Source organism: Macrotis lagotis, chromosome 1, assembly GCF_037893015.1.
Source record: "Macrotis lagotis isolate mMagLag1 chromosome 1, bilby.v1.9.chrom.fasta, whole genome shotgun sequence".
Classification (NCBI taxonomy): domain Eukaryota; kingdom Metazoa; phylum Chordata; class Mammalia; order Peramelemorphia; family Peramelidae; genus Macrotis; species Macrotis lagotis.
Window position 1 is genome coordinate 245,002,254 of NC_133658.1, and position 27,573 is coordinate 245,029,826.

At 40.4% G+C, this 27,573-nt stretch overlaps 1 protein-coding gene across 1 annotated transcript in view; it reads left to right on the forward strand.

Annotated features, from left to right (window-relative positions):
- FER1L5 (fer-1 like family member 5) overlaps window positions 1-27,573 on the forward strand; it is a 64,064-nt gene that overhangs the window by 28,930 nt on the left and 7,561 nt on the right. The window contains exons 14-39 of the mRNA XM_074210034.1: window positions 252-320; window positions 3,514-3,557; window positions 4,033-4,115; window positions 4,222-4,316; window positions 4,687-4,812; window positions 5,681-5,858; window positions 7,924-8,048; window positions 8,748-8,848; window positions 11,726-11,909; window positions 13,035-13,190; window positions 16,195-16,353; window positions 17,482-17,645; window positions 18,297-18,411; window positions 18,600-18,702; window positions 20,258-20,400; window positions 20,930-21,100; window positions 21,470-21,614; window positions 21,755-21,832; window positions 22,207-22,388; window positions 22,643-22,804; window positions 23,169-23,273; window positions 24,865-25,011; window positions 25,178-25,340; window positions 25,913-25,935; window positions 26,557-26,610; window positions 26,826-26,927. Coding sequence (XP_074066135.1) covers window positions 252-320; window positions 3,514-3,557; window positions 4,033-4,115; window positions 4,222-4,316; window positions 4,687-4,812; window positions 5,681-5,858; window positions 7,924-8,048; window positions 8,748-8,848; window positions 11,726-11,909; window positions 13,035-13,190; window positions 16,195-16,353; window positions 17,482-17,645; window positions 18,297-18,411; window positions 18,600-18,702; window positions 20,258-20,400; window positions 20,930-21,100; window positions 21,470-21,614; window positions 21,755-21,832; window positions 22,207-22,388; window positions 22,643-22,804; window positions 23,169-23,273; window positions 24,865-25,011; window positions 25,178-25,340; window positions 25,913-25,935; window positions 26,557-26,610; window positions 26,826-26,927 — 3,177 coding nt within the window. The remainder of the gene's footprint in view (window positions 1-251; window positions 321-3,513; window positions 3,558-4,032; window positions 4,116-4,221; window positions 4,317-4,686; window positions 4,813-5,680; window positions 5,859-7,923; window positions 8,049-8,747; window positions 8,849-11,725; window positions 11,910-13,034; window positions 13,191-16,194; window positions 16,354-17,481; window positions 17,646-18,296; window positions 18,412-18,599; window positions 18,703-20,257; window positions 20,401-20,929; window positions 21,101-21,469; window positions 21,615-21,754; window positions 21,833-22,206; window positions 22,389-22,642; window positions 22,805-23,168; window positions 23,274-24,864; window positions 25,012-25,177; window positions 25,341-25,912; window positions 25,936-26,556; window positions 26,611-26,825; window positions 26,928-27,573) is intronic.

A 27,573-nucleotide genomic window follows, 5' to 3' on the forward strand; every position in this document is an offset into this window, starting at 1 on the left:
GTTCTATTCACTGTATCACCCTGCTGCCCATGAGGGACAGATAATCTAGGATTCTACTAGGACTACTTGAGCCTAGCTTGACATAGAGATAAATACATCAAGAAGCCTAGAAAAGTAAGGTTCCTCGAACCAGTCAGTGGCAAGTTGGGAGGGGAAGTTAGGAAAGAAAATAAACTGATAAGTAACCCATAAAAGGAGGATAAAAAGCTGCAACAGCTAACTCTATTACTGAATTCCACCCCCCCACCCAGCTCAAAACAAGCGCAAAGCACCATACAGAGAAGCCCAGGTGGGACCAGACTCTGAAGTTCTCTGTTCAGGTAAAGCATCTTGCCCCTTCTTTCTGACCCTACTCCCTAGACACACACACACACACACACACACACAAGTATGGAACCAGAAGAGATGAAGAGATACTTAGCAACTGTTCCTTCATTCACATGGACCTCAGAGAGGAAAAGGGGGCAATAAAGACAGATGGGGGGGGCTCTGACTAAAAGAAAGAATGGGAGAGACCTCACTGTCAAGAAGGAATTATTATGGTCTTCTGGCAAATAATTAAAACTCATTCCCTTGAACTTTTTCTTCTTAAAACTATTTTTGTTGGAAGTTAAGACATTTTAAATACTCCTCTTACTTCTTAAACAAAATGATCTCAAAATGTTTCCTTTTCTTGGTCACTCAAGGTCAACCTCATGGCCATTAGTAGTCATAGTCACACAGTGATAATCCTCCAAGTAGTTGTGACAAGCTGGTAGGTCTTATACTCAATTGACCCCATGACTCCATGATTTGTAAATTTGTAAATTTATTCTTTAGAATTTTTCAGTGTTCTTTTCTGTCAGCTACCACTTGTTTGTTTTTCCCTTTATTTTTTTCAATTACATGCGAAGATAGTTTTCAACATTCATCCCTTTGCAAGCTTTGAGTTCCATATTTTTCTACTATCCTATCCCTCCCCCCCTCCCCATGGCAGCAAACAAACTGATATAAGTGTACATATATAATCATGTTAAATATAATTCCATATTAGTCATATTGTGAAAGAATTAGAACTAGGGGAGAAAAGATCATGAGAGAGAATCAACATAAAAGAACGTTTAAAATGTGAACATAGTATGCTTTGCTGTGCATTCAGACTTCATAGTTTTCACTCTGAATATGGATGGCATTTTCCATAACAAGTGTCTCAGGATTGTCCTTGGTCACTAAACTGCTGAGAGGAGCTGCATCCCTCATAGCTGATCATCTCCCAATGTTGCTGTTAATGTGAACAATATTCTCCTGGTTCTACTCATTTCACTCAGCATCAGTTCATGCATGTCTTTCCAGGCCTCTCTAAAGTCCAACCATCCATGTTTTCTTATAGATTGATGATAATCTAAGCATTCATAAACCATAATTTGTTCAATTATTCCCCAATTGATGGGGTATCCCCCTCAATTTCCAATTATTTGCCACTATAAAAAGAGTTACATACATTTTTGGGTTTACGTACATACATGTGGGTTTTTCACCCCCTTTTTTTATGATCTCTTTGGGATATAGACTTGCTGGATCAAAGTTTTAATTGCCATTTGGGCATAGTTCCAAACTACTCTCCAGAATGGTTACATCACTTCACAACTCCACCAATAGTACATCAGCGTCCCAGTTTCTCACATGCTTTTGTCATTTTAGCCAATCTCATAGGTGATACTTCAGAGTTGTTTTAATTTGCATTTCTCTGATTGCTAATGATTTGTAGCACTTTTTCATATGAGTTACAGCTTTAGTTTCTTCATCTGGAAATTGCCTGTTCCTATCCTTTGACCATTTATCAATTGGGGAATGAATTGTATTGTTATAAATTCAACTCAGTTCTCTATAATTTTAGAAATTAGTCCTTTTTTTCAGAAACACTAGCTGTGAAAATGGTTTCCCACCTTTCTGTTTTCTTTTTAATCTTGGTTGCATTAGCTTTATTAGTTCAACATTTTTTATTTCTTTCCTTATTATCTCCCCCCCATTTATATTTTTCTTTCTCCTTTCCCTTTATCTCTCCTCACCTGTGTTCTGCTTCTGATTGCTGCCTATCTCAAAATGTCCTTTGCTCTTTTTTTCCTCCTACCTCCTTGTAGAATAGGATACATTTCTAAACTCAATTGGAAATATATATCATTCTTTCTTTGAAACATCTATTGAGAGTAAGATTTATTCAGTGTTTATATTCTCCTTTCTTTCCCTCTACTGTGATAGGTCCTTTGTGCCTCTTCATGTAGTGTTTATTATCCTCTACTGTCTCCACCTTCCTAGTATAATTCTTTTTTTTCACATCTTTGCTTTATACCTGTCTCAGTTATCACTTCTTAGAAATGTTTTTAATTCTACATTTTACCAGCCTCACTCTTATTTCGTTGCTCCCCAGATGTTGTGGACTGAAAAACCAGAAAATCAAATATTAAAATGTCTCTAGAATAAAAATTAATGATGCTAAGAAAGAACCTGAAAGGCTCTCATGTGATCATTTTAAATAGATTTTGACTACTCAGAGGCCTCATGTGCTTGATTCAATTCAGTTGAAATTTAACAAATATTTATTAAACTTCTACTGTGTACAGACTACTGAGCAAGCTACAAAGTTTAGCTAAATCAGAGTCCTTTGACCTCATTCAGCTCAATCTCATTAAAGATATGGGGAAAAGAAAATAAAGCAATGATTGGGACAGAGAAGGGATTATTAAATAAGAAGAGAACCATGAAATTCCAGTTGAAAGTATCTTAGAATAAGGACTGATAAAAAGTTATTGAATTTGAAGAAAAGGTTAACTTGGTGATCTTGGAAAGGGGTATTTCAAACTACATGGAATTGAGGAGCAAGAGACTGGTGAAGGAATGGAGATAACAATGAAAATATCCCTTTTAGAGGAAGAGAGATACTAGCTTAAGAAGCTAGTAGGCTTGGGGGAAGTTGTTTTTAGAACAGGAAGATCTATGTATGTAGGCAGAGGGGAAGAAATCAGGGATGCAATGTAAGCAGGAGGAAATGAAGTCAAGAGTATAAAGGGTAGGAAGGCATGCAGATTATAAATTGATAAGCCATATCAGGAGTTGAACCAATGCAATGAACCTTTACAGAGTCTGTGTAAAGCCAGGACCACAGAATTACAGGACTGGAAAGGACCTCAGCAGTCATTTAATGGAACATATATCTGATAAATAATTCCCCTTCTAATGTACCCAAGTGGCCATATAGTTTTTGAAGACCTCAGGAAGACGAGGAACTCTCTGCCCCCCAAGGCAGTTCATGGCACAAAGCTTCAAGAGGGCAGAGCCCATGTTATATCTAAATTGCATCTTCCTCAGTGTCTAGTTTAGTACTCTTCACACAGTAGGTGTTTAATGTTTGAACCTAATTCATTTTTACTAAATGCATTATCATTAGTATTGTTAAGTCTCCAAGGCACTCCAGGGGGTTGGGAGTCCTGTGAATCTGAGTATCTTACCACCATACTTCCAACCTTCCCATTTCAGCTCCCCTGCATGACCAATCATATCAAGCTGCGGGTTCTTGACTGGTAAGTACCTGTAGTACAGCCAAAAAAGGCCATTTGTACTGGAGTACACCACATTTCATCTCCCACCTCAGTCCTTTTGCCCATATCTGAAATGCTCTGCATCCTTATCTCTGCCTCTTTAGAAACCCTAGTTTTCTTCAGGTCCCAATTAATATGACACCTCATATGAACTTTATTCTTTTGGTTGGTGGTGCTCCCATCTCCACCTTGGGTTTATTTTCTGTATTTTTTGAAATTTACTCATCTGTATATATGATGTTTCTCACCCCATGGGATCTTCAACAGAATGTAAGCTCCTTGAGGTCATATTTTGGGTTTTTCATCCCCAACACTTTACTCAATGGTTGATCCATAATAGTTGCTTGTCAGATGTGTGTTAAATGAATGTGAGACTGAAGTTCATCCAGGATGAAGTAATAGAGGTGAAGAGAGCACAGCCTGTCAGAGCTCAGCTTGAAGCTATCTTCATTCCCAGGAACAAAAAAGAACACAATGAAGTGATCGGAACAGCCAATCTGAACATCACACACCTCTCTTCAGTGGGAACTCTCACTAAAGGTAATCAGGTGGATCCCTCTAATGTCCTAGCTTCCTGAAAGCCAACCTCTTCCCCATCCCCCATTCCACCCCAATCCAATGGCACCTACTTTCCCTTTGTTCTCAGAATTCTCAGGCTTCTTGCCCTGCTTTGGCCCTAGTTACCTTATTCTTCATGGGGGAGAAAAGGCATTATCCCAGAACCTCCCTGAAGAAGATCCCGTGAGTCCTTCATTTCAACTTCAGAGAACTGTGGGAGGGAAGTGATTTATCAATTTGTAGACCATCACTAAGAAACAGAGTTGCAGAAACCTCTCACTCTATCATCGTCTGTATTATACCGACATTAGAACCTTCTGGAGTGGTAGATGGAGAGTCAGATGAGGACCCTATCCTGTGAATACTGAGGTCCAGAATACCCTTCTGGGTGGGGAGGGAATCACTGTGAATTTCTTAAATCAGCCCTGGGTAAGAAATCATTGGGACACTGAGTCTACACTAAGTGGGTTTGGTTTCGCATTTGGTTTTTTTCATAGCCTGCTATATTCTCTTCACATCTCACTTCTCTTTCTTGCCTCCCTTTCTGTCCTAGTTCCCTCTTGATTCAACTGAAGAAGGCTTAATTTATAGAGGGAGAGTCTTACTGGAATTAGTCACAGAAATACAAGAAAAGAAAATGAAAGCTAGTTCCCCTATTACTACTGCTGCCTTAATAGAGGTAACTATTGTCTCCTGCCTTTGTACTGGTTATTCTCCATATCTAGAATGCTCTTCTTCGGACCTTTATCTCTTAGAATTCCTAGCATCCTTTAAAATACAGGTAAAGCACCACCTTCTATAGGAGAAATTTCCAGATCTCTAGTAGCTAGTTACTTTCCCTCTCAACCCCAGGAAAAGCCTCATGTAGAATTGATTCTTTAGGTGATCTTTGAATCAATCCCTTTTGATACTAGGAATTCTAAGAGCCAGAGATATAAAAAGAACGCATTTCAGTTAACGGGTGTAAATGAAGGTTATCCCATGGTGCAAATGAAGGTCATCCCATAGAACAGCAAATATATTTTATTTGGTTAGGACCACAGATTATATGAAGGGGAATGATATAAAAGAAGTCTGTGAAAGTAGATTTGAATCTAGTAAAAGACTTTAAATGGTCCAACAGATGAGTTTATATTTGATCCTGAATCAATAATGAATCACTTGAGCTTTTTGAACAGGAGATGAAAACTGTGTGGAGCTATGGATTAGAGAAGGGAGAGACTGGAGATGAGGAGAACAATTAGAATATTATTTTGATCATTTAGATGAAAGGTGAATATGGAATTGAAAGACAAAATAATCTGTGTTTAATCCATTTGGCAGTAGGGAGTCATTGTAGATTTTTGAGGAAAGGAAATACATGATGAAAACAGTGTTTTAGGCTACCCTAAAGAGAGACCAGGATCTCTCCTGCAAAAGGCAAAGCATACCCCAGTAACTCTCCAAGAGCATCTCATCCTTGCTTGTCTGCTTCCCTATACCTTTTAGCCTTGTCCATTCCCTTACTTACCTGATTTGGGGTGGGGGGGGTGTGTTTCATTAATCAGAAAGAACTGCACCGACAAAAGTATGGACTGTGTCTTATCTTCCTCTCCTCTACCATGATGCCTGCCTTTAAGAACCAGGTTCATTTTGAGGTCACCATTGGCCATTATGGTAACAAAATGGACCTGAATTACAAGCCGCTGGCCTCTACCACCCAATACAGCCAAGCAGTATGTAATGGTAAATACCTGAGTTGCCTTCTTTTCTGTTTCTTTGACCCATTGCCCTAAATGTTCAATACTTCTACCTTCCCTGATCTCACTAACTCATCTGCAACTTTGGTACCTTAGATAGGCTTCCTAAACTCCTCCCTAGTTTCTCCTCACTACTCTACTTCTCATTCCTGTTTGTTCTCATCCATTTCTTATGAACCTCCTGCATTCATTCCTTCTACTCTGAGTTCTAAATGTGTTTTCACCTTTCTGCCCCAACTCTGATGCCAAAAAACACCAAGAATTTTATTTCTTTTTGTCTCATGAATTCTCCAATATTTAGTGATACTTTTAAAAAATAAATGTAGTGCTGTCTTGGTCATATCATTATCAGGGATACCAGTATACTGGAGATACATACCTCCTGGTCCTTAGACAGATGTTTCCTAGCAACCTTTTTAGGCCACTTCTCTCAGAGGTTTTGTACTGACATCTGGACTGTTAGACAGGACTATTGTGACTCATGGACCAGCCTCTCTTCACCTTTGGATTTGTGTGCAGTCCAGACTTCAGGACATTTAGAACTCTGAATAGAAAGAACTGGAGTCAGAAAGATTGAGTTCAAATGTTCTTTGCAGCTAGGTTAGAATGCTGGGCCTGGAGTCAGGAAGATGGGAATTTAAATCTAGCCTGAAGACACAAGTGACCTCAAGGAAGACACTTGTGTACTCAGTTATAAAATGTGAATAGTAATAGCACCTTCCTCCAAGGGTTGTTGGGAGGATCAAATGAGATCATATCCATAAAGTGCCTGACATAATAGACACTTTGTAGATGATATTATTATTATTATTATTATTATGATGATGTGTTCTAGGACAAATTACTTAATCTCCCTGGGTCTCAGTTTCCCCTCCTATAAAATGAGGAAGTTGGAGTAGAGACCTCTTATGTACTTTTCAATCTTAAATTAAAGATCAGTGGAAAGAACATTGGCTCTGAAACCAGAAGATGCAGGCTAGGTATATGGAGTGTGTTTGTGTGGGGAGTGGGAAAGGGGTGTTATTAAATTTTACTTCTAGCTGCAAATAACAGGATTCACATTTTAACTCATTCCTTCTGCCTCCGGTCTGTCCCCTTTCTGTGCTAGTACATTCTGAAGACCAAGAGAGAGTTCTAGACTGGAGATAATAGATTTAGGAGTTTTGTGTATATGTGTATGAATATGTAAATATAAATTTTATATATATATATATATAGTTATAGTTGTTATATATAGTTCAATAGTTCTTATACAGTTATATAGAGGTTTCAGTTGAAATCATAGGATTTGGCCTGAACCTTACAGGTCTCAAGAACAGTGAGAAATTTAAAGTCACTAGCCTCATTCTTTCTCCAGACTCTTACAGTGTTTTAATTTCCTTGTCTTCAATCACTCTCCCTGCCTTCTTCACTTGAGCTTAAGATTGTTGCAGGGTTTGTTTTATCCTATACATATTCTAGCATACCAATGTTAATGATAAGCACACCTCAACCTTAGCAGCTAAGTGGTTCAGGAGTGGACCACTGAGTTTGGATCAGGAAGGCCAGACTAACTGGGCAAGTCCCTTAACCATTACTTGCCTCAGTTTCCTCATCTGTGAGTCTCAGATGAAATAATAATTTTAAAACCAGATAAGATCTGGTACATAATAATTTCTATATCATTAGTATTATTAACATGAAAATGTGTTGAATGGTTAGCCATCACAGAGATCAATAATTTCCTTTGTTGTGGAACTTCTCCCTACTCTATAGGGCTCAACTTGCCTACAATTTAAATGAATATTCCTTGAGTTGAATTTAAACCTCTTAGGTAAGTCTTTAGAGAGATTCCTGATGCTCAGTCTTAACTAAGTTGCTCCATGGTCATTTAGCTGGTATGAGTCAGAGTAGAGACTTGAACCCAAATATTTCTGATACCAAGGCTCAATTTATGTTTACTCTGTCAAGCAAGTATAGGTTGGGATACTACTATGTCCACAAATTCTGTGATGGATCAGTGAGGGGGTCCTGATGCTGAATTTCTCCATTTCTGTTTATCTCTGCCACAGGTTCTTCATACCACTATCTGCCCTGGCATAATTCCAAGCCAGTAGTGACTCTGTCCTCCCTATGGGAGGATATTAGCTACCGGATGAATTCCCTCAATATCCTACATGTGGCACGGGACCGGTTGGTGAGAACCTTGGTTGAAAACATGGTGTGGGATGCAGGTAGGGAAGTCTATGAGAGGCATGAGAAGAGAGCATAACTAGAAGAAACCAATCACTTGCCTGTCCTCTTTAGGAGAAATAACCTTCTCTTTATTCCTAAATGTTCTGGCAAGGAGCTCTGAACTCAATTTGTAAGTTGATTTTCTGAAAAGCAGAATAGTAATAATGATAATTTTTATGTGACATTTTAAGGGTTGCACTTTATGTTCATTGTGTCATTTGATTTCACAAGACAGGTGTGATAATGATCCTCATTTTACAAATGAGGAAGTTGAGGCTCAGAAAGATTAAGTGACTTACACGCAGTTAGATTTGAACTCAGGTCCGGTACTCTATCCACTTCACCACCTAACTAATCCCCCTCTCCCCCCTCCCCCTCACCAAGTACAAAGATAAAAAGAGATAGTCTCTGACTTCAAAGAATTTACATTATATATTTTCCTATGAGCTATGCTGAGAGGACAGAATAGGGAAGGCTTGCCATGCCAGGCTTGGGATATATGGTCTATGGGGACCCTAGCATGAGTCTTGAGTTCCCCATTGGGATTCTTGAGAATCTGAAGATTCCCTCACCTGGCTGAGAATGTTATGGGCAAGCCAACTCTATAACTTGCCAATGGTTTAGTACCAACTAACTCCATTTCTCTCTCTCTCTGGGGTAGAGATCCAACCTGAAGACCCTGAAATCAATCCAGAACTCTAAGAACCCAGCTTTGCCTAGAGTGTGGAAGAAACTGCTTCAGGAATTGGAAGAAGACTGCAAGTAGGTAGGGGGCAGGGGTGGGGGTGGGAATGAACTGGAGGTCTGGGGTTTGGGGAAAAGATTTGGAGGGTTGAGTTGGACTGGACTATAATGAAGCTAGGAGCTAATATAGTCATATATTTGAGGAAAAAAGGAACATGCCAGAGCCAGACTGAGTTGAAGTTAATCAGGATGCCAGACTCCAATCAATCAACAACATTTATTAAATCCTTATTATATGTTAGGCTCTGAGCTAAGTACTGGGAAAATAAACAATGCCTGCTGTCTTGGAACTTTTCTTTTTAATGGAGAGACAACATCTACACAAAAAAAATATACATTCAGAGCAGGTAGCTTTAAAGCCTTATCAGGAATGAGGTATAGACAAGTGTAAAAACACAGAAATAGGAGAGAATTGTGTTTTTGAGGAATAAAATGTCAGTCACTATGGATGGATGTATATTAGTGTATGGAAGGGACTTATATGAAAGAAGACAAGAAAGATAAGAATGGGACAGGTTGGGAGGACTTTTAAATGCCAAACAAAAGGAGTTTATATTTTACCCTAAAAATCACAAGTAGCCACTGGAGTTTATTGAGTAGAGCAGTAGTGTAGGCAGTTCTGTCCTCAAGGAAAATTCCTTTATAGCTGTGTGGAATACATATTGGAGGGGGCTAAATAGAGAATACAGATAGGAAATGATTACAATAGTCTAAGCAGGAGGAGGTGACTTTGTGAAAAAAGGAAGTAATCAAGAAGTCTTGTAGAGAAAGAAACATTCAACAAATGCCTAGTTATATGGAATCAATGAGAGTAAAAAATTAATGATGATGACACCAAGGCTATAATCTGGGTGGTGCCCTTGATAGTAGCAGGGAAACTCTTATATAATTGAGGGAAAAGGTCATGAGTTCTGTCTCAGAAAAACTGAGTTTGAAATGCCTCTGTATCATCCAGTTTGAAATGTCCAGTAGGCAATTGGTGAGCTGGGACCAAGAGTTTTGGAGAGATACTAGAGCTAAATATATAGAAATGAAAATTAGCTACATAGAGAGCCTTGGAAGCTTGCCTCCAGGAGCAAAAACAAAACATTTTGGCAATCAAAACCCTTTGCAACCTAACCCCCTGCTGCCCTTCAATACAGTGACACACAGGCCTCCTGGATTGGTTCCACAAACAAGATCCTCCATCTCTCAGCTCCAGGCATTTTCTTGGGCTGTCCATCATGCCTGGAATGTCCTTCTTCAACTCTACTAACTGACCTCCTTGGCTCCTATCTTCTACAGAAAACCTTTCCCAACTCCTCTTAATTTCAGTGTCCTCCTTCTGTCAATTAATTTCCTCTTTATTCTGTATACAGCTTGCTTAGTATAATGGTTGTTTGCATGGCATCTCCCTCATTAACTTGTAAGCTCCTTGAAGGTCAGGGACTCTCTTGTCTCTTTGTATTCCTTGAGCTTAACACAGTGTCTGGCACATAAGTATTGATTGATTGATGAGATCAACAAGTGAGAGACAAGAGGGTCCCAAACAGTCTTGAACTGTTGGACATACACAGTGTGATATAAATGAAGGGGTATGTATTTATGAGTCTGTGCATATGATGGGCTTAGCAAAGAAAACTGAGAAGGAACAATAGGAAGAGAACCAGGAGAGAGCAATGTGCCAAACCCAGAGAGGAGAGAGTGCCCAGTGTTCAACAGTGTTCAAGGCTACATAAAAGGCAAGAGAGATGAGGGCAGAGAAAAGGCCAGCAGGTGTGACAAGAGATTTGAAGAGACCATTTTTTAATTGTATGATGAGACCAGAAGCTAGGCAGAAGAAGAAGAAAGAAGAAAGAATAAGAAGAAAGAAGGAGGAGGTGGAGGAAGAAGAAAGAAAGAGAGAGAGAGAGAGAGAGAGAGAGAGAGAGAGAGAGAGAGAGAGAGAGAGAGAGAAAGAAAGAGAAAGAAAGAAAGAGAAAGAAAGAAAAGAAAGAAAGAAGGAAAGAAAGAAAGAAAGAAAGAAAAAGAAAGAAAGAAAGAAAGAAAGAAAGAAAAGAAAGAAAAGAAAGAAAGAAACATTGGGAGGCACCCAGTGTTCACACTTTTTTAAAAGAAGTTCAGGCAGGAAAAGGAAAAGAGAGATAGGACAACAGCTAGCAGAGATAGACTATATTGAGGTTTTTAAAAAAAGATTATAGGATATATTGAGGTTTTTAAAAAAGATTGATTTTTCAAAAGACAAGCACATTTGTAAACCACAGCAAAGGAACCAGTGAATATAGAGAGACTGAAGATTAGAGGGAAGGAGCAATCTGCTTGGGAAAGCAAGAGGAGGTGGTAAGGTTAGAAGTGTTGGTTTTGTAAAAGAGGACCAGCTTTTCAGCAAACAAAATAATGGAGCTTTGAGTATGATCCAGGGTTGGTAAGAGGCAGCATAGCATGGTGGAGCTGACTTCAGAGAACCTGGGTTTAAATCCTAGTTTTCTTACTTCTTACCCATGTAAGCTAATAGCTGTTAAGTAAATGGGTTGACCTGGATGACCTCTAAAGTCACTCCCAAAATGTTTTGCAAAATTTCACATGTATAATCAATATCATATTGTTTGCCTTTTACTGAGTAGGGGAAGGAATGAAGGAAAGTATTTAGAAATCAAATTATTTAAAAAACATTTTAAAAAATAAATAATACTTTTATTTCAGTAATAAATAAAAAATTAAAAGATCCTAGAGACAGTCCCTCCCACCTATAGATTAATGATTCAAAGTGTTTTGAAAGTCAAGTTGTGTGAGCCAGACATAAACTCCTAGATAAACTAACAACTTTTACAGAAGGGGTATATTGCATGGATGGGGGTAGATGTCAAGTGTCAGATGTTTAATAATAGCTTCTCCCTATTCCTGTCCCTATTCTAGGAGACCTTTGCCCAGTCTAACAGATCAACCTCATGTCACAATCTTAGACCAGAATTTATGGTACCTTCGAACACTGGTTCTTCAGGAATTGGCAGATGAGGCCTCGACCATCAAGCACGAACACACGAAAATGCTATCCACAGCTGAGAACTGGTTGTATCGGCTCAACGCTGTGCTCCCAGAGGTGGGACCTCTGTTGTGACACCCTCTCTCATTCATTGAGGGGAATGGAGGGGTTTCCTGCTAGTCCCCTCAACATTGTGGGCTCCTTTCTTTTCACATGGGGTCTCATATAAGAGTCCTTAAGAAGAGGTACACTTATTCAATCAACAAACCATTTCACAAGATCAGGGATCATAGAAGGAGCTAGAAGGGACTTTTGAAAACATCTAATCCAACCCTTTCATTTTACATAAGGAAACTGAGGTCCAGGAAAGGGAGATGACTTGCCCAAAGTTCACAAAAAGTAAGTAGATGGACTTCAGTCCATCTACTTTTTAACTCAGGTCCTCTGACTCCAGAACTAATATTTTTTCCACTGATTGGTTTATGTTTTTAAATTAAAAAGCATTTCAAAAAATTGATTAATCAGCTACTACCTAAGCTTTCCTGTACACTGACCAAATTTTTAAAAGAGAAATAAACCCCTCAATATATATTAGATCCCTATATCAGCCATGTCCAAAAATGTATGTATATTTCTACATTTCAAGTTTATCACCTCTCCACTAGGAAGTGAGTGACATGCTTCATCTTATGTACTTATAGTATCACTGTATTGGATTAGCATTCTCAAGTCTTTCAAAGTTGGTTTTCTCTTTATTAAGTTGGTTTTCTCTAATATTTAATTATTCTCTTAGTTCTCACTGTCCTCTGAATCAGCTCATAAAAGTCCTTCCTGGTTTCCTCTGAAATTGTTCATTTCATTATTTCTTATGGCACAATAATATTCACAGACTTTGGTTTGTTTAGCCACTGCCTAATAGTTAATTCCATTAATTTCCGATATTTGGCTATCTTAAAAAGAGTTGTTAGAAATATTTTTAGACTTTGACTAAGTTCCCTTTTCCTCTTTCTTTGATTTCTTTGGGTATAAAGGTCTAGATATGTTATGGTATTCTTCATTAGTACTTACTATAAGTCCAATCCTATGCTAGCTGATGAGGGTACAATGGGCAACTCACCCAAAAGAATATGAGCCAAAGTCAAAATCTTGAGGAGTAAGAGACTTACTCTTCTCTGAATGTCTTTCTCCTTTCCCTCAATCTCCTTCTGTCCATTTCCACTCCTTCACCTCTTCCCTCATCAGCCTCAATCTAGTATCCCTGATGTGGTGGTTTGGCTCCTGTGCAAAAAGCAACGTGTTGCCTATGCCCGGATTCCTGCCCACACCATCCTGTTCTCCCAGGCTGGGCCCCTCTACAGTGGCAAGTTCTGCGGGAAGGTTCAGACCCTCTTCATGCAGGTAAGAAGGGCTTTGGCCTCTTACCTCTGAACTCTGGGATAAAGAACTAGTGAGAAGGGTAGGGCTCCTGAGATAAGAAGAATAATTAGCATTTCGATCATGTTTTAAGGTTTGCAAAGCACTTTACAAATATGATCTCCTTTTATCCTAACAACAACCCTGGTAGGTAAGTGATATTATTAACCCCATTTTCCAGATGAGGAAGTTGAGTCAAAGAGACTTGTCCAGGGTCACAAAACAAGCAAGTATTTGAGACCAGATGTGAACTCAGATCTTCCTGAATTCAATCTTCTGCTTCTGTTAATTACTATGATTCACAGCATCCCTAAATGTCCCTGCTCAACTGGCCCCTGGAAGTGTATAGGAGTTGGGGTGAGAGCAGATCTCATTGGGTGAGTCCCTCTCCCTGTGTTTATTAGGTAGACAGGTGAATATACTCAAAGGATCTGTGATTTCCTCAGTAAGGCGAACTCCCTTCAATTGATCAGGCAAGTCATTCTCTTAATAGATAAATCCTAGGGACACATGAGATATATAGGGTTTGATTGACTCATACAAGATCACACAGTAAATGTCAGAGGACTTGAAGATTTAAAGCTGGAAAGGATGTTAGAGTCATCAAGTCTTCTCCCTCATCCACAGCTGAGGAAGTGATTTGGTCAGGTTCATACAACATGTCAGACAATCAGAGATTTTAAGCTGGAAAGGACCTTGAAGGTCATCAAGTTCAATTCTCTAATTTTACAGATGAGGAAGCTGAGACTCAGAAAGGGGAAATTATCTATGATTACATAGGTAGTAAGTGGGAAAGGTGGAAATTGAACCAAATTTAGGACTCTACCTATATCAATCTAGCTCATACCTGAATAAGCACTAGCATTTATATATGCCTCAAAGTTTTCAAAGCACTTTGTATGTATTATCTTTGAGGAAGCAACATGCTCTGGTGGGGAGAATTTGACTCTGAAGTTAGAGAATTTGGGTTCAAAAACACCTATCTGAATGACCTTGGCATATATTCCATAACCTCCCTGGGCCTCAGTTTCCTCCTCCAGAAAATGAGAAGATTAGATGAGATGACCTCTGACGTCCTTTCCAATTCTAGGTCAATTCCAGTCTTTTGATTACATGCAGATGCTCATAACAATCTTGCCAGGTAAGGCAATGTAAGAAGGGAAAATTTGAACTCACATCTTCCTGACTCTCAAGACCACCAGCACTCTATCCCCTACATTCTACTGTCTCTATATACAAATTAATTACTGTATATGAACTAAATCTGGACACAGATTAAAATAAAAAATGAATAATGCTGCAAAATTACAAAGAACAAACTTGGACCCAAAGAGGAGATAGGAAAAGATAATTTCCCCTTTCCTTTGTGGAGGTGAAGGTATGGGTTATGGAACACTCCATATACAGACACAAACATACATAGATACATATACACATATATATGCACACATGTATAAAATATATAATTTAATGTAGGGTATGAAACATATCCCTCCATATATATATGTACATACTCATATATAGTTTTTAAATTATTAGAACCTCCATATCTCATATTTTTATTTACTTTTTTATTTTATTGGAACACTTTGCATATAACTATATATTTTTAATTTTTATTTTATTCTCTCCCTCCATTAGCTCCCCCATTCATGGAAAAACCAAGAAAAACAATACACATTATTCATATGAAGTCATGCAAAACATCTTACTAACTTAGCCATTTATGGGGGGAAAAGAAGCAAGAAAAATAATGCAAAGTTTCAATCAGAGTTCATCAGTTCTCTTATTTACCATGTTTTTAGAGGTACTTTTTTTTTTGAGGAGGAGGCAGCTAGATGGCAGAGAAAATAAAGCCCTGACCTAAAGTCTGGTAGACTTTGCTTCAAATTCAATCACAATATTTATTAGCTCTGTAACCCTTGTCAAGTCTCTTAAATTGTCTTTCTCAGTTTCCCCATCTATAAAAATAGAACTAAAAATAGTACCTACCTCCCAAGGATGTTGTAAGGATAAGACAAGATGATATTTGCAAAGTGTTATTATGTGTTGATGATTTTGCTAAGGGTTTTTTCTCTTCCTCTTTTAAAAAACATAGGATTGGGGGCAGCTAGGTGACACAGGGGATAGAGCACTGGCCCTGGAATTAGGAGTACCTGAGTTCAAATGCAACCTCAGACACTTAATAATTACCTAGCTGTGTGGCCTTGGGCAAGCCACTGAACCCCATTGCTTTACAAAAAAAAAGAAAAAAGAAATTAAAAAAAAAAACATAGGATTGCTTTACTGGGAAGGGTAAGGAAAAGGGATATGGAAAGAATACAAAAGATGTCATTAAAATTTATTTTTAAAAAATGAATAGTAAGATAGGGGGCACATTTCTTTTTTCTAATTTTATTCATTTAAGGCAATTATTGTTGAGTGACTTGCCCAAGACCACACAGCTAAGTGATTATTAAGTGTCTGAGGTCACATTTGAACTCAGGTCCTCCTTACTCCAGTGCTGGTGCTCTATTCACTGTGCCACCTAGCTGCCCTGAGGGTACACTTCTTAAGTTAGAAAGAAGTCACAAAAAAGTAACACAGACTTATAGAAAAGGATGTTCCTAGACAATGAGCCCCAATGTAAAGGGGAGTGGTGAAGATGTCTGATCAATATTCATTGATCAGGGTTTGGAGTCTTTTCAAGCACAGACAGGTAGAGTCACTTTGCTTCTCCTCCACCAGCTTCCTTCCTCACTGCCCATTTGCCTGGCTTCCCATTGCATATGCACAAAGTGAAGGTCAATGTAATTATCCCAGTTGACCATACTGCAGGAAGAACTCCACAGGTCTTCTTGAATTCATCTGCCTTTAAATTAACATCACTAAATCCTAGTGGCCAGAGATAAGGGTGGGTCAGGCTTAGAAGCTATTTCAGGAGAAGAAAGCTAGGTATTAGACCCTTCCTTCATTGCCTCTTGTGAGAAGGATCATATCTCTGTCTCAGTACTCCAAAGAACAAGAATTAAAGACCTTACTGGAGGCCAAAGAGGAGAAGGGAACAATGGCAGCCCAGCTCCGGGTGTGCATGTGGCTAGGCAGAGTCTTGGACAGCCATCACCTGGAAAAGATCGGCCATAATGACTTTATCTTCTATTCAGAGACAGTAAGAAAACTGGCTGAGAGTTGTGATGGGGTTCGGAATGGGGAAGAAGGTGGAGAAAGTTGGGGGAGAGGGAGTAAGAAAAATGTAAGAGAAGCCTGGGAGGGTAAGGTGCCCAAGAAAGGTTTTGTGTAAGAATCATGAATTGGATAAGGCAGGAGGTCTTTGGGGATTCAAGGCCAAAAGAAAGAACTCCCGCCCTTAGACAAAGGAATAAAACATTGAAGAGGTGTGGTGAAAAGCCATTTCCCCCTCTCCTATTCAATTATCTCCATCACAGATTTTTTTTTTGGAGGGGGGTTGGATTTGACTGTAATTTAATCTAGCTAGAGAACTACCCAGGAACACTCTCCAATTTGAATCTTAGAGATGCCTGGGGCACCAAGAGGTTAGTTAACTTGAACAGTCAGAATATCAGACACAATTTTGACCCAAGTCATCCTGACTCCAAGGCTGGCTCCCTATCTACTACACTAATGTTACCCTTTCCAGTTGACTCTTGAGGTCAGGCTGATGTAAAGTCTAACTGGTCCCTGCCCTCACTACTTTAAGCCCTCACTTTTCCCTCATCTCCACCATTACCAGCTTCAGCTCTCCTCACCAGCCCAGTACACTCATTTGCCTCTGCCCATACCATACCTACAAAAGCATTCCTCTTTCCTTTATAAGAAATCCTGCCCTTCCTTTGATTCAGGACTCCTCTCTACTCAGATGAGTCCTTCTCTTGGCCTCCCCATCCCCTTGAGCTTGCCTCTCTCCTCTCCTCATCTCCAGAAGAACTTTATACTCCTTGAATTCCCTGCCTCACCACCTACTCACTCCTGGTCACCTTACAATTTGACATATATCATAGTATAATGATATAAGTGTGATATAATGGTAAGGGTATTCTTTTAAATCTGAGGATCTGGATTTGAATGCTATATCTCTGCTATTTGTTAGCTTGTTTACCTTTAAGTAAGCTATTTCATCTTTCTGGACCCTGGTTTCCTTATCTGTAAAATGGCTGGGGCAGGGCAGAGAGGTGTTGAACTAGATTACCTCTAAGATCCATCCATTCCAGCTCTAAGGATATTACCCCATGACCTCATCTCATATTTATTTTGTGTATGTGCTTTATTACATCTTCAGTATGAGAACCAAGCCAAGAAACAAGGCAAGTGGGGATCAAAGGGACTGAAAAACTATCCCAGCTTCTCTGATGTCACTGGACATGAGGCTCTTCCCAAAGAGAACTTCCAAGTGCCCCAAGGATGGCATTGGCATGGGAACTGGTTTGTGAAAACCCAGATGAAGTGAGTCTGGCAGAGGATGGGACAGGAAGGACAGTGGGAATAAGGTGGGATGGTTTGGAGCTGAGTATATCCTGCCCTATCCTGCCCCTTAATCTTGCCCAGCCTCTGATTCAGATCCTGGCTATTTTACTGTGCTCTGGGGAAGACGAAGAGAAATACCAGTATGTTATTAGCAATGGGGTGAAATGGATAGCCGCCCTACCACTGAAGCTAGGGATAGACCTGGCCTTGTCTAGAGAGGACACAAAGCTGTAATTGGAAATTTTTTCATCTAGGAAAAAACCAGTGGTGGGGGTAGAAATGGAGTTGGTACTAAAGAGCATAGTCCTATGGGAAGTGGGAATCATAGTGGACATTTCAGGAGAAGGAGATCCATTCCTCAGTACAGTTCTCAAAGGAATAGAAAAAAAAATTAATCTCAGAGAATTGTCCAAGTGATAAGGGTCATGTTGTATAGCGTAGGCTGGTGAAGTACCATGAGGCTTTAGGGAGAAAGCACCCTGAGTTCCTTTATCTTAATTATGTCTGAGAAAATTCAGAGAGGATATTAAATGGGACTAAAGGACAGGGGAGAAGTCAGATCCACAGGATCATAGGTTGGTGAGATAGGTAGGAGTACAAGGGTCTGTCCTGTCATCAGCTTCTCTCCAGATTCCTTCTAGGCACAGACACCAATCAAAACCAAATACTGGATGAAGTGTATGAAAACCAGACAAGGGACAGTTGGGCAAGATGGGTTCCAGCCACCATCCCAAACACTGATATAGTGAGTGAGAGTGGTATTCTTAAACAGAGATAGGATAACCAAAACAAGGCAGAAGTTACAAATCAGGGATTATTACTACAGTGTGGATGGAATAGAGGAAGCTAAGTAGGAGTTGGAGATGGATACAATCCAGGATTACCCTCCTCCTAAATTCCTCCTTCACTTTCTCCCTATTCATCCCTCTATAGATCGGACAGCCTGTGAAGGCTAGGGAAGACATGAAGTGCCCAGAAGGCTGGACCATCAAGCAAGATTGGAATGTGGAGTTAAACCAGGCAGTGGATAATGAAGGCAGGTCCTGTTATCACTGGGAACATCAACCTAGAGGAAGGGTCCCAGATCCCAAGTTATTGTTATTAAAACTTAAATAGCACCTAAGGTCTCTTCTAGCTCTATATCTATGAGTATATAAACCAGCCCAACAGTAAAGGATAGTGTCAGAGCCAGGAGGGAAGTATGAGCCATTTCCTGATCTCCCTCAAATAAGACAGAACAATGGAATACTAAGTCTAGGAGACAGTGTGGTGTAGGAAAAAAAAAAAGTCATGAGTTTGATTCTTTTTAATCTTTCTAGAATTTCTAGAATTTAATTGACTGAGAATTAGGAGACTTGGTTTAAAATCCTGACCTTATCTGCAGGACTTGGGGATATAAATTAAGAGGGTAAAGATCCTTTGCAGGACTATGATTCTATATTCTATTATTTCATCCTAATCTATCTCAGTCTATTTCATTCTATTCCATTCTAGCCTTTTCCTTTTTGACAAACTTTAGAACAATTCTCCCTTACTATAGTTAAAATTCATTTCCTTTGCTTCATTTAGTTTTGATTCAATAAATATTTATTAGAGCCCTTCCATGAGCCAGACACTGTGCTAGGCAGTGGGAACACAAAAGTCAAAAAATGAGCCCCTGCTCAGGTAGATTACATTTTGTGCGTGTGTGTGTGTGTGTGTGTGTGTGTGTGTGTGTGTGTGTGTGTGTGTGTGTTGTTTGGCGGATGGGGAGAGAAATGCAAAGAAATTTCTGGGGAAGGTAGAGCCAAGGACTAGAAGCTCCTGTAAGGGGATGATACCTAAATTGAGCTTTGCTGGGGGTTCCAAGAAGCAGAAATGAGGGAATAAGAGAAAGGTATTTGTATTTCTCCTGCCTATGCCTCTGAATACTTCATAGTTACCAAGGTATTTCTCCTGTTCTCCAGGGCATTAGCCTTTCATAGATTCATAGACATGGAACTGGAGGCTCATCTCCTGCAGTTGTCTCATTTTTCAGGTGCAAAAACTTATATCCCCAGTAGAATGTAAGCTCCTTGAGGGTAAGGATTGATTTTCACATGCTCATCTTGCCTTTGCTTCCCCAGAACCTTTACCAAGGACCTTTATGCCTTCCCACAGGTACATACTTGGTACACACACACACACACACACACACACACACACACACATGCATGGTGCAAATCTTTGATTATATCAGTCACTTGGGTTTAGCCCAACAACCAGTAAACATGTCACAGGCAGGAGCCAAAGTCTTCTTAACATTAATACTAGTCATCTTTCATTATTCCATGCTGCCTCTTGCCTTGCCCATTGTGGGTGCATATAGGTCTGCATTTATTTGGTGTGTAAAGCAAAGTCAAGAAAAAAAGACTATATAGGTTGTTAGTGACAACCTGGAACTTAAATCCAAGTCTCCTCACGCCCCATACTGAATTCTTTCTAGCTGTACCTCCCAGGATCTATTTCTTGGTGCTTTAACCAATCTGCTTGTCCCCCCCCAGATCTTCTTTATATTTTCTATACCTCACTAGAATTGGGCAGTCAATGGGTTAATATCCTGCTTACTATAGGCTGGGAGTATGGTGTGGAGATTTCTCCCTCGGATATCCCCAAAGTCTGGTCTGCTGTGGAGAAGATCTATCATTCCTGGCGCCGCCGCCGTTGGGTGAGACAGAGATACCAAAACACTGGAGAGCAGAGACAAGAACAAAAGGTACCTCCTGGTAGGCAAGGGGGTCAAAAGGAAAAATACTAGATCCTAGAGCATATTCTTCTCATCCAGACCCCCAAACTTTGCTCCATTTCACTGATTGTAAGGTTCAAATGCAACCTCAGACCCCTTCTAGCTCTGTCACCTGGGACAAGTCCCTTAATCTCTCCAAACTGGTTAGTTTATCTGTAAAATGGTTCCTTCTTCCCTGGATTATTGCAAAGATCAACTGAAATAATGTATGTAGAGTGCTTTGCAAACCATAAACTACTTTCATATAAGACATTTTATCTGCAACTTTTGTTTATTTTATTGGTATCCTCTCACCCTTACCTCTTTTTTGTCTTCATATCTTTTCATTGCCATTCAGACAAAATTCCCACAACCTCACAGCCTTTCTCAGCTTTGGGCCATCTCTCTTAAAGCAGGCCTTTTGAGACACCAGGGGGTGATGGTAAAGGAAATAAGTTGACCCACTATCATCTCTCTGGATAAAGCTTCCAGTCTGAATCTCTTCTCTGCCTATTCACAGCAGTCACCTGCCCTATCTGAGGAAGAAGGCTGGGAATATGGCTCCTTTGAATCTAAATTTGACCCAGATCCACAGTCAGGCAGCATGTTCCGCCGTCGCTGTTGGCATCGTAGGATGGTACCCATTAAAGACATCAGTATCTCTCCCATCTTCTTCCTGGAGAGAACCTTGGTAAAAGATAGCAGACACATTGTTCTTTCTTGCTCTGTTCCTTTTTTTCCCTGTAGTTCTAGCCCAAAGCAGAGCACAAATCACTCTGACAAGTATAGAGGGGTTAAGGGTGGGAAATGGGCCACAGTCAAAGGTGCCCAGGATCCAGGGACCCAATGCCAACCCTAACTCCAGGGATCTAACACCAAACTCTACCCTACTCTTAAGCCAGGTTCTTCTCCTATAACATTGGAATGAGCCTGGGGAAAGAGTTCATTGTCCTTCAACCCCAGGATTCCCAGAGTAAGCCTTGGTTTTGAACCTGACTAGGCGAGTAGGGATCCAGGGAGAGTCTGAGATCCTTTAGTAAGAGGCCATTCTGAATGACAGGAAATGGAGAAGAAAATAAAGAAGGAACAAGAGAAAAAAGAGGAAGAGACTATAAAGGAAAAGAAGGATCTCATGACTTCAACAAAATCTTTAATGGAGAGACACCAACAACCCAGTACACCTTTGATCTACTACATAACCAACAGTGAGCACCTTAAACAGGGGGGCATGCTCAAGGTACCAGAGGTCTAACTCCTAAACAGAGAAATAGATATATATGATTGAGGGTTAAGGAGACCTAGGAAAGGGAGACAGATATGTGTTGTTTCTCTGTGTCCCCTCCAGAACCGCACTACTACCAGCTTTTCTGCTATATCTACCAAGCCAGAAACCTGATGACTCATCACATCCAGATCTTCTTAAGTAAGCACCTCTTCCCACATTGATGTCTCACACCCTCTAAGGAACTTTAAGGAGCTATAATGACAGAGGGAATCTGTGGGCTGTGCCACTGGGATGGCTTTGCCCAAGAAATAGCCATCAAGCCATCAAAAAAAAATTCCATCATGAAGTTAGGTCAACTTTCTATCTGATCAAGGCTACCAAACAGAGTTGCTGAGGGACAAAGGGTTGGACTAATAGAAGCTACAGATGCTTCCTAATTCCTAACACCATGACTTAAAAAATGGTCAAAAGGATAAACTACCAATTTAAATGTTCATGTATTCTCTGGGTTAGATGAACCCCTCACCCTTTAATTTTTTTTCTTCCCTCCTACATCCCTTTCCCTTGCCTAGATTCTTCCATTCAGGTGGTCTTCCTGAACTATGGTCAGCGTACTCGGACACTAGAGCTTTCTCTGGTCCCAACATGGGACCAGACATTGGTCTTTGACAACATTCTGCTCTATGAGAAACCCCACACTATAGAAGAAAACCCTCCCTTTGTGTGCCTAGAACTCTGGCAGCTGAATACCTATGTACGTGGTTAGTCATTTATTAAGTGGAGGCCTCCATTGTTCCTACAACTCCTGCCTCATTTTTTTCCTGTGCCCTTCATAGAGATGGTGCTTATTGCATATGCTAGGCAGATCCCCATTCCAAAGATTAGAGTCATCAAAGATGGCCTATGACTTTCCCCTTGCTTTATTTCATATCTCAACCCACAGAACACCAAGAGTCATCCCTGCCCATCTCAGTCAACTTTTTAAGGTCCAATTTTCCTGTATTCCAGGGCAAGTTGAGCTCATGGGGGAGGAGCATGTGTACACCAGTTGTCTGTTTAGATCTCCAAATGCGAGTCCTACCTCAGCTAAGCTGGCATTCCATCAGCAAAGACTCAGGGGAGGAAGAGGGAGAGATTCTGGCTGCTTTTGAGCTTATCCTTCAGGATGAGGTATGGAGACTGGCAATTTAGCTGTGAAGGGTTTCATGCCCTCCAACTTCCCAATCCCTTCCACAGGGGAAACAAAGGGCAAGGGTAATGGGTGGGTATTGGAGGAGACTGAGCATGAGAAGCGAGAACCAGGCATCAGAACACTGGTTGTCTGCTTGATCCCATGAATGGAAAGGAATCAAAGTGCAGCCTTAGGGATTCTAAAGTCTCAAATGAGCTTCCAGGGACCCAAATAGGCCCTGCTTGAGGTAGAGGGTAAACTGATCTCAACTCCAGTCAATCCTTACTGTCTGTCCTACACTCAAGATCCTCAAATCATAGAGAATTGGAGAGGTATTACAAGTCACTCTCCTTCATTCTTCAGATGGTCAGTAACCAGAAATCTCCACTCATGAGTATTCCCTGGAAGAATGGCTACTATACCCTTCCCCAAAACATCCAGCCCTCCTTGAAGAAAACTGCCATTGAGGTGAAAGGGCTGGGGTAGTAGGGGATGGATGGTCCTGAAAGATGACAATAGGAACATCTGTAGATGCCCGGAGAAAAGGCTTATGATTCACTCCAGGCAGTAGAGATGAGGAGATTTGGAATTTCCTTCTCTTCAAATACTCCTCTTGGCCTTCCTTATTCCTTCTCTCCCCATTTCTTGGATCCCATTTGTCTGAAAGGAAGTACAAGAGTTGAACAGGGGAGAGAAGGGAAGGGAAATAGAGATTCTCATGCTATCTTGCAGAATGTGGTGGCACTTGGTTCCACTTGAGGGTCAGGAGTTCAACAAAGTATACACCCTTCAAGGACCCACCAACCCGTGGGCCAAGACATGTGATAAGAGTGGAAAGAGTAATATCTTCACCAAGATCAATGCAATCTTATGGTCATGCCAAACCAGTCTTCCTTCTGTTCTTCCTATTTGCCAGTCTTTGCACTAGTCACTTCCTATGCCTAGAATGTACTTCCTCACCACTATTTCATTGAACCCCTTACTTCGATTCAGCTCAAGTACCATCTTCTATATATAAAATCTTTCTTAATTTCCTCAACCACCTTTTTTTTTTAAAAAAAGATTTATCCTGAATAAAATTCTATATATAAATATCTCCTCCTCTAGAATGGAAGCCCCCCAAGGCAGGGATTGCTGTATTTTGGAGGTGAAGGGGAGTATGGTTTTTGTATCACCAGTGAGTACTTAATAGATGTCTGTTGATAAATTGGAACCTCTCCAGACACTTGGACCATTCCTAATACCAGGGTCTTCTGCATTGTTCCTGAATTTTACAACAGTAGCACCTACTGTTGAGGAGGGGGGAGGTAGAAGAGCCTAATTTTTTTTTGTTTTGGTTTTTTGTGAGGCAATGGGGTTAAGTGGCTTGCCCAAGGCCACACAGCTAGGTAATTATTATTAAGTGTCTGAAACCATATTTGAACTCAGGTCCTCCTGACTCCAGGGCTGGTGCTCTATCCACTGCACCACCTAGCTGCCCCCCCCATTTTTTCTTTAAGAGCTTAATTATTAATCAAGTATTTATTACTGTCAGTACCCAACACTATGCTAGGTACAGTAGAGGACATAAATGAAGCTTGCAACCCAGAAGTAGAGTCCAAATTTAAGCACATGAAATAGTTTGAATTGGGCACATGAAATGGTTAGATGATAATACAAAAATGGAGACATCAGGTTTGAAGATGTATGAAAGAAACACTAGGGGTCTTACAACAGAGCAGGAAGAGCCATCATAGGTGGTTTCAATCGAGGTGGGAGGGCTTGAGCTAGGCTTGAAGGCCAAGACATGGGCCACTTCTGGTGGTATTTCCATGAGCCTTTTTTAGGATTTAATCCTTTACCCTCTCTCCCACCTTCCCACACATATGAATAAAACACACTCCTTTGATGTCAAGTTCTGATCTCCACATTTCCCTGGCTGAATTGATTACCCCTATTAGTTTATTACATAAAGTTCCCAAAGCATGACAATCCTCCTATAAAAACATGGATCTCTGTTTCTTTAATCTCTTTATTATCCCTTTTCCTATTTCTGTCCTATCCCTTTTACCTCTGACAGATCCTGGCTTGGGGGCTACGAAATATACACAAGGCAAACTCTCCCTGGCTACTGGTGGAATGTGGTGGGACAACTCTGAAGACAGCTCAGATCAAAGATTACTACTCCAACCCCAACTTTCCTCAAGCTGCCCTCCTACTCACTTTGGTAAGAAAGTAAGGGGAGGGGAAGGAAGGTATCCTTATGGAATGGGAGAGAAGAGGGGAGGGCTCTGATTCTAGAAGAACTGAGGACACAAAAATGAAAAAATGAGCCTAGGGATAGTGAGTCTTGGGAATGGGCACCAATCCTCATCTGCTGCCTGGGTCCATAGTTCCTGCCTCAGGAGGAAGCATATGCCCCACCTCTGGTGCTGAAGGTGGTAGACCAGCAAAACGTTGGTATCCAGATGATGGTAGGCCAGGCCATTGTCTACTGCTTACAGCCATATTTCTGTGACCCATGGGCTGAAGGCTATGTACCTCCACGCCTTCCTGGTATGAAACTTACTTTTCTCTGATCTCCTTATTCACCCCCCTCCCTACACATTACCCTATCCCTCAACCACCTCTCTGAAATTGGCTTCATTTTTAGGATATTGCCCCATCCACCTCTTCCAACTAGCCTTTTATCTTTAGTTAATGACCTCTCAAAGTTCTTTCCCATTCCTGAATGGATCCTTAGGATTATAAAGTCATCCTCGTTCCAGAACCAAGGAATGTCAGAGCTGGAAGGGGTCTTTCCATACCTGAAAAGGATTTTCTCTGCAATATACCTGATAGCACCCAAGCTTTGATTAAAGAATTATCTTGAAGAGGAACCCACCCAAGCAGCTCAATCCACTTTTGACCAGATCTAATTGTCAAGAAGCTTTTATTGGGGCATCAAGCCTATGTTTGCTTCTTTGCCTATCCACTTCTACCTTCTGGATCTAAGCAAAACAAGTCCAATCCTTTTCCCCCATGAGATAGCCCTTTTAAATAAATGCAGACATCAATCTTGTTGGCCCCACCTGTTTAGTCTTCTCTTTTCCAAGCTAAATATTCTCAATTCTACTTCTGCTCCATAGCAATACCCAAGAAGAAGAGAGATGTGAGTGAAGACCGTGTTATCCCACTCCTGCATACTTCATCTTTCTCCCCAACCATCAGGGGAGCAGACTGTTCCCTTTTCCCAGGTCCCAAAACCTCTTCTCTCCCACAAGTAAGGTGGATTCAACAAAGTTTATCCACTTTGATAGGAGGGGATATGGTGTAAGTAAGAAATCAGCACTAATCCATTCTTTTTCAAGGCTTCACTTTCCTCATAAGAATTGAAAATTCTGTTTTCACCATCACTACCAATCCCACCCCACCCCCAATTTCCATGGGCTTACTATAGTTAAGAAGTTAAAGCCTTTCTAGGCAGGAAGAAGAGCAAAACCTTCTGTTTCTTAGAAGAAATAGCATAGTATGGTGTCCAGGAGACTGGAGCTGGGAGTCAGGAAGATTTGCTTAAATTCTGCCTCAGATACCTAGTAGCTGGCCAACTCTGGGCAAGTCATTTAATCTCTCTGATCAGACATATTTTCTTACCTAAAAAATGGTGATAATAGTATCAGATAATGTAGTAAAGTGCTTTGCAAATCTTAAAATACTAAATAAATATGAATTATTACTATGTTAAGTAGGAGTGATGTTTTATCTCACCTCTCTCCTTTTCTCCTTTCTCTAGTTTTTTGATTTCAAGAACCCTGCTTCTTGGGTCTTCAAGTCTCTCAGTAGTAAGGTGACATGGATGAAGTCCCCATCCTTAGGAACTTTGATTAACTGGAGAACCTACCTTATGTGGATGGGAGCAGGCTGATCCCAGGAAGCTTAAGTTTTAGAGTGGTTACAGATACCTCATCTAGAAAGTGGGGCTTTAGGATTGACCCCAGCATGAGTTAGTGTGCTGGATACTCCTGATAGCAATGCCAACTTTAGATCTCCTTGTCCTGGTAGGAAAAACATGTGGATGAAGTAGATTGGTGGAGCAAGATGTTCTGGGCATCAGGAGAGACCTCTAAGATGTGGAACCATGAGAAGGACTACTATGCTCTGAAGGTAATCTTCACTCCATCCAGGAAAAGTCCCAGTATTATTCATGTGATTAGGGGTCATAGGCTAGGATCAACAATTGAGAGCTAGAAGAGACCTTAGTGGTTACTGAATCCAACTCCCTCATTTTGCAGATGAGGAAACTAAGTGGTGGGGGGGAGAATATGACTTTTCCTAAGGTTACCCAAGTCTTTAAGTGGTAGACTCAGGTTTCAAATTCAGTTTCTAAAATCCATTATTCTTTCTAATGCAACATTCTTTTTGCTTTTCAAAAAATATACTACAGATATGTGTGTATGTAAATGTGCGTATACATATGTGTGTGTTGAAAGAGAGAGGAGAGGTACATTATTCAAATGAATCATAAATAGAATAAGATATAATGATGCAAGATTAGATTAGTTTTCATAGTTCTGACACTTTATCTCCTTCTACCTATAAATGACTCCCTTCTCCTTTGTTATTTAATTTTAGCACCTATATTCACTCTGGTCATTTTGGTTCCTCTCACAAAGGAGATTAAGAGTTTGGATAGATCTTAGAGTTTCTCTAAAGGACCATCAAAGGGGTGGTTTCCCTCAAAATTCCCTTTGTATCTTTCTCCAGGGTCTCCTGTTGGAGAGGAGGCCAGGGCATTGATGGATCCCCTCTG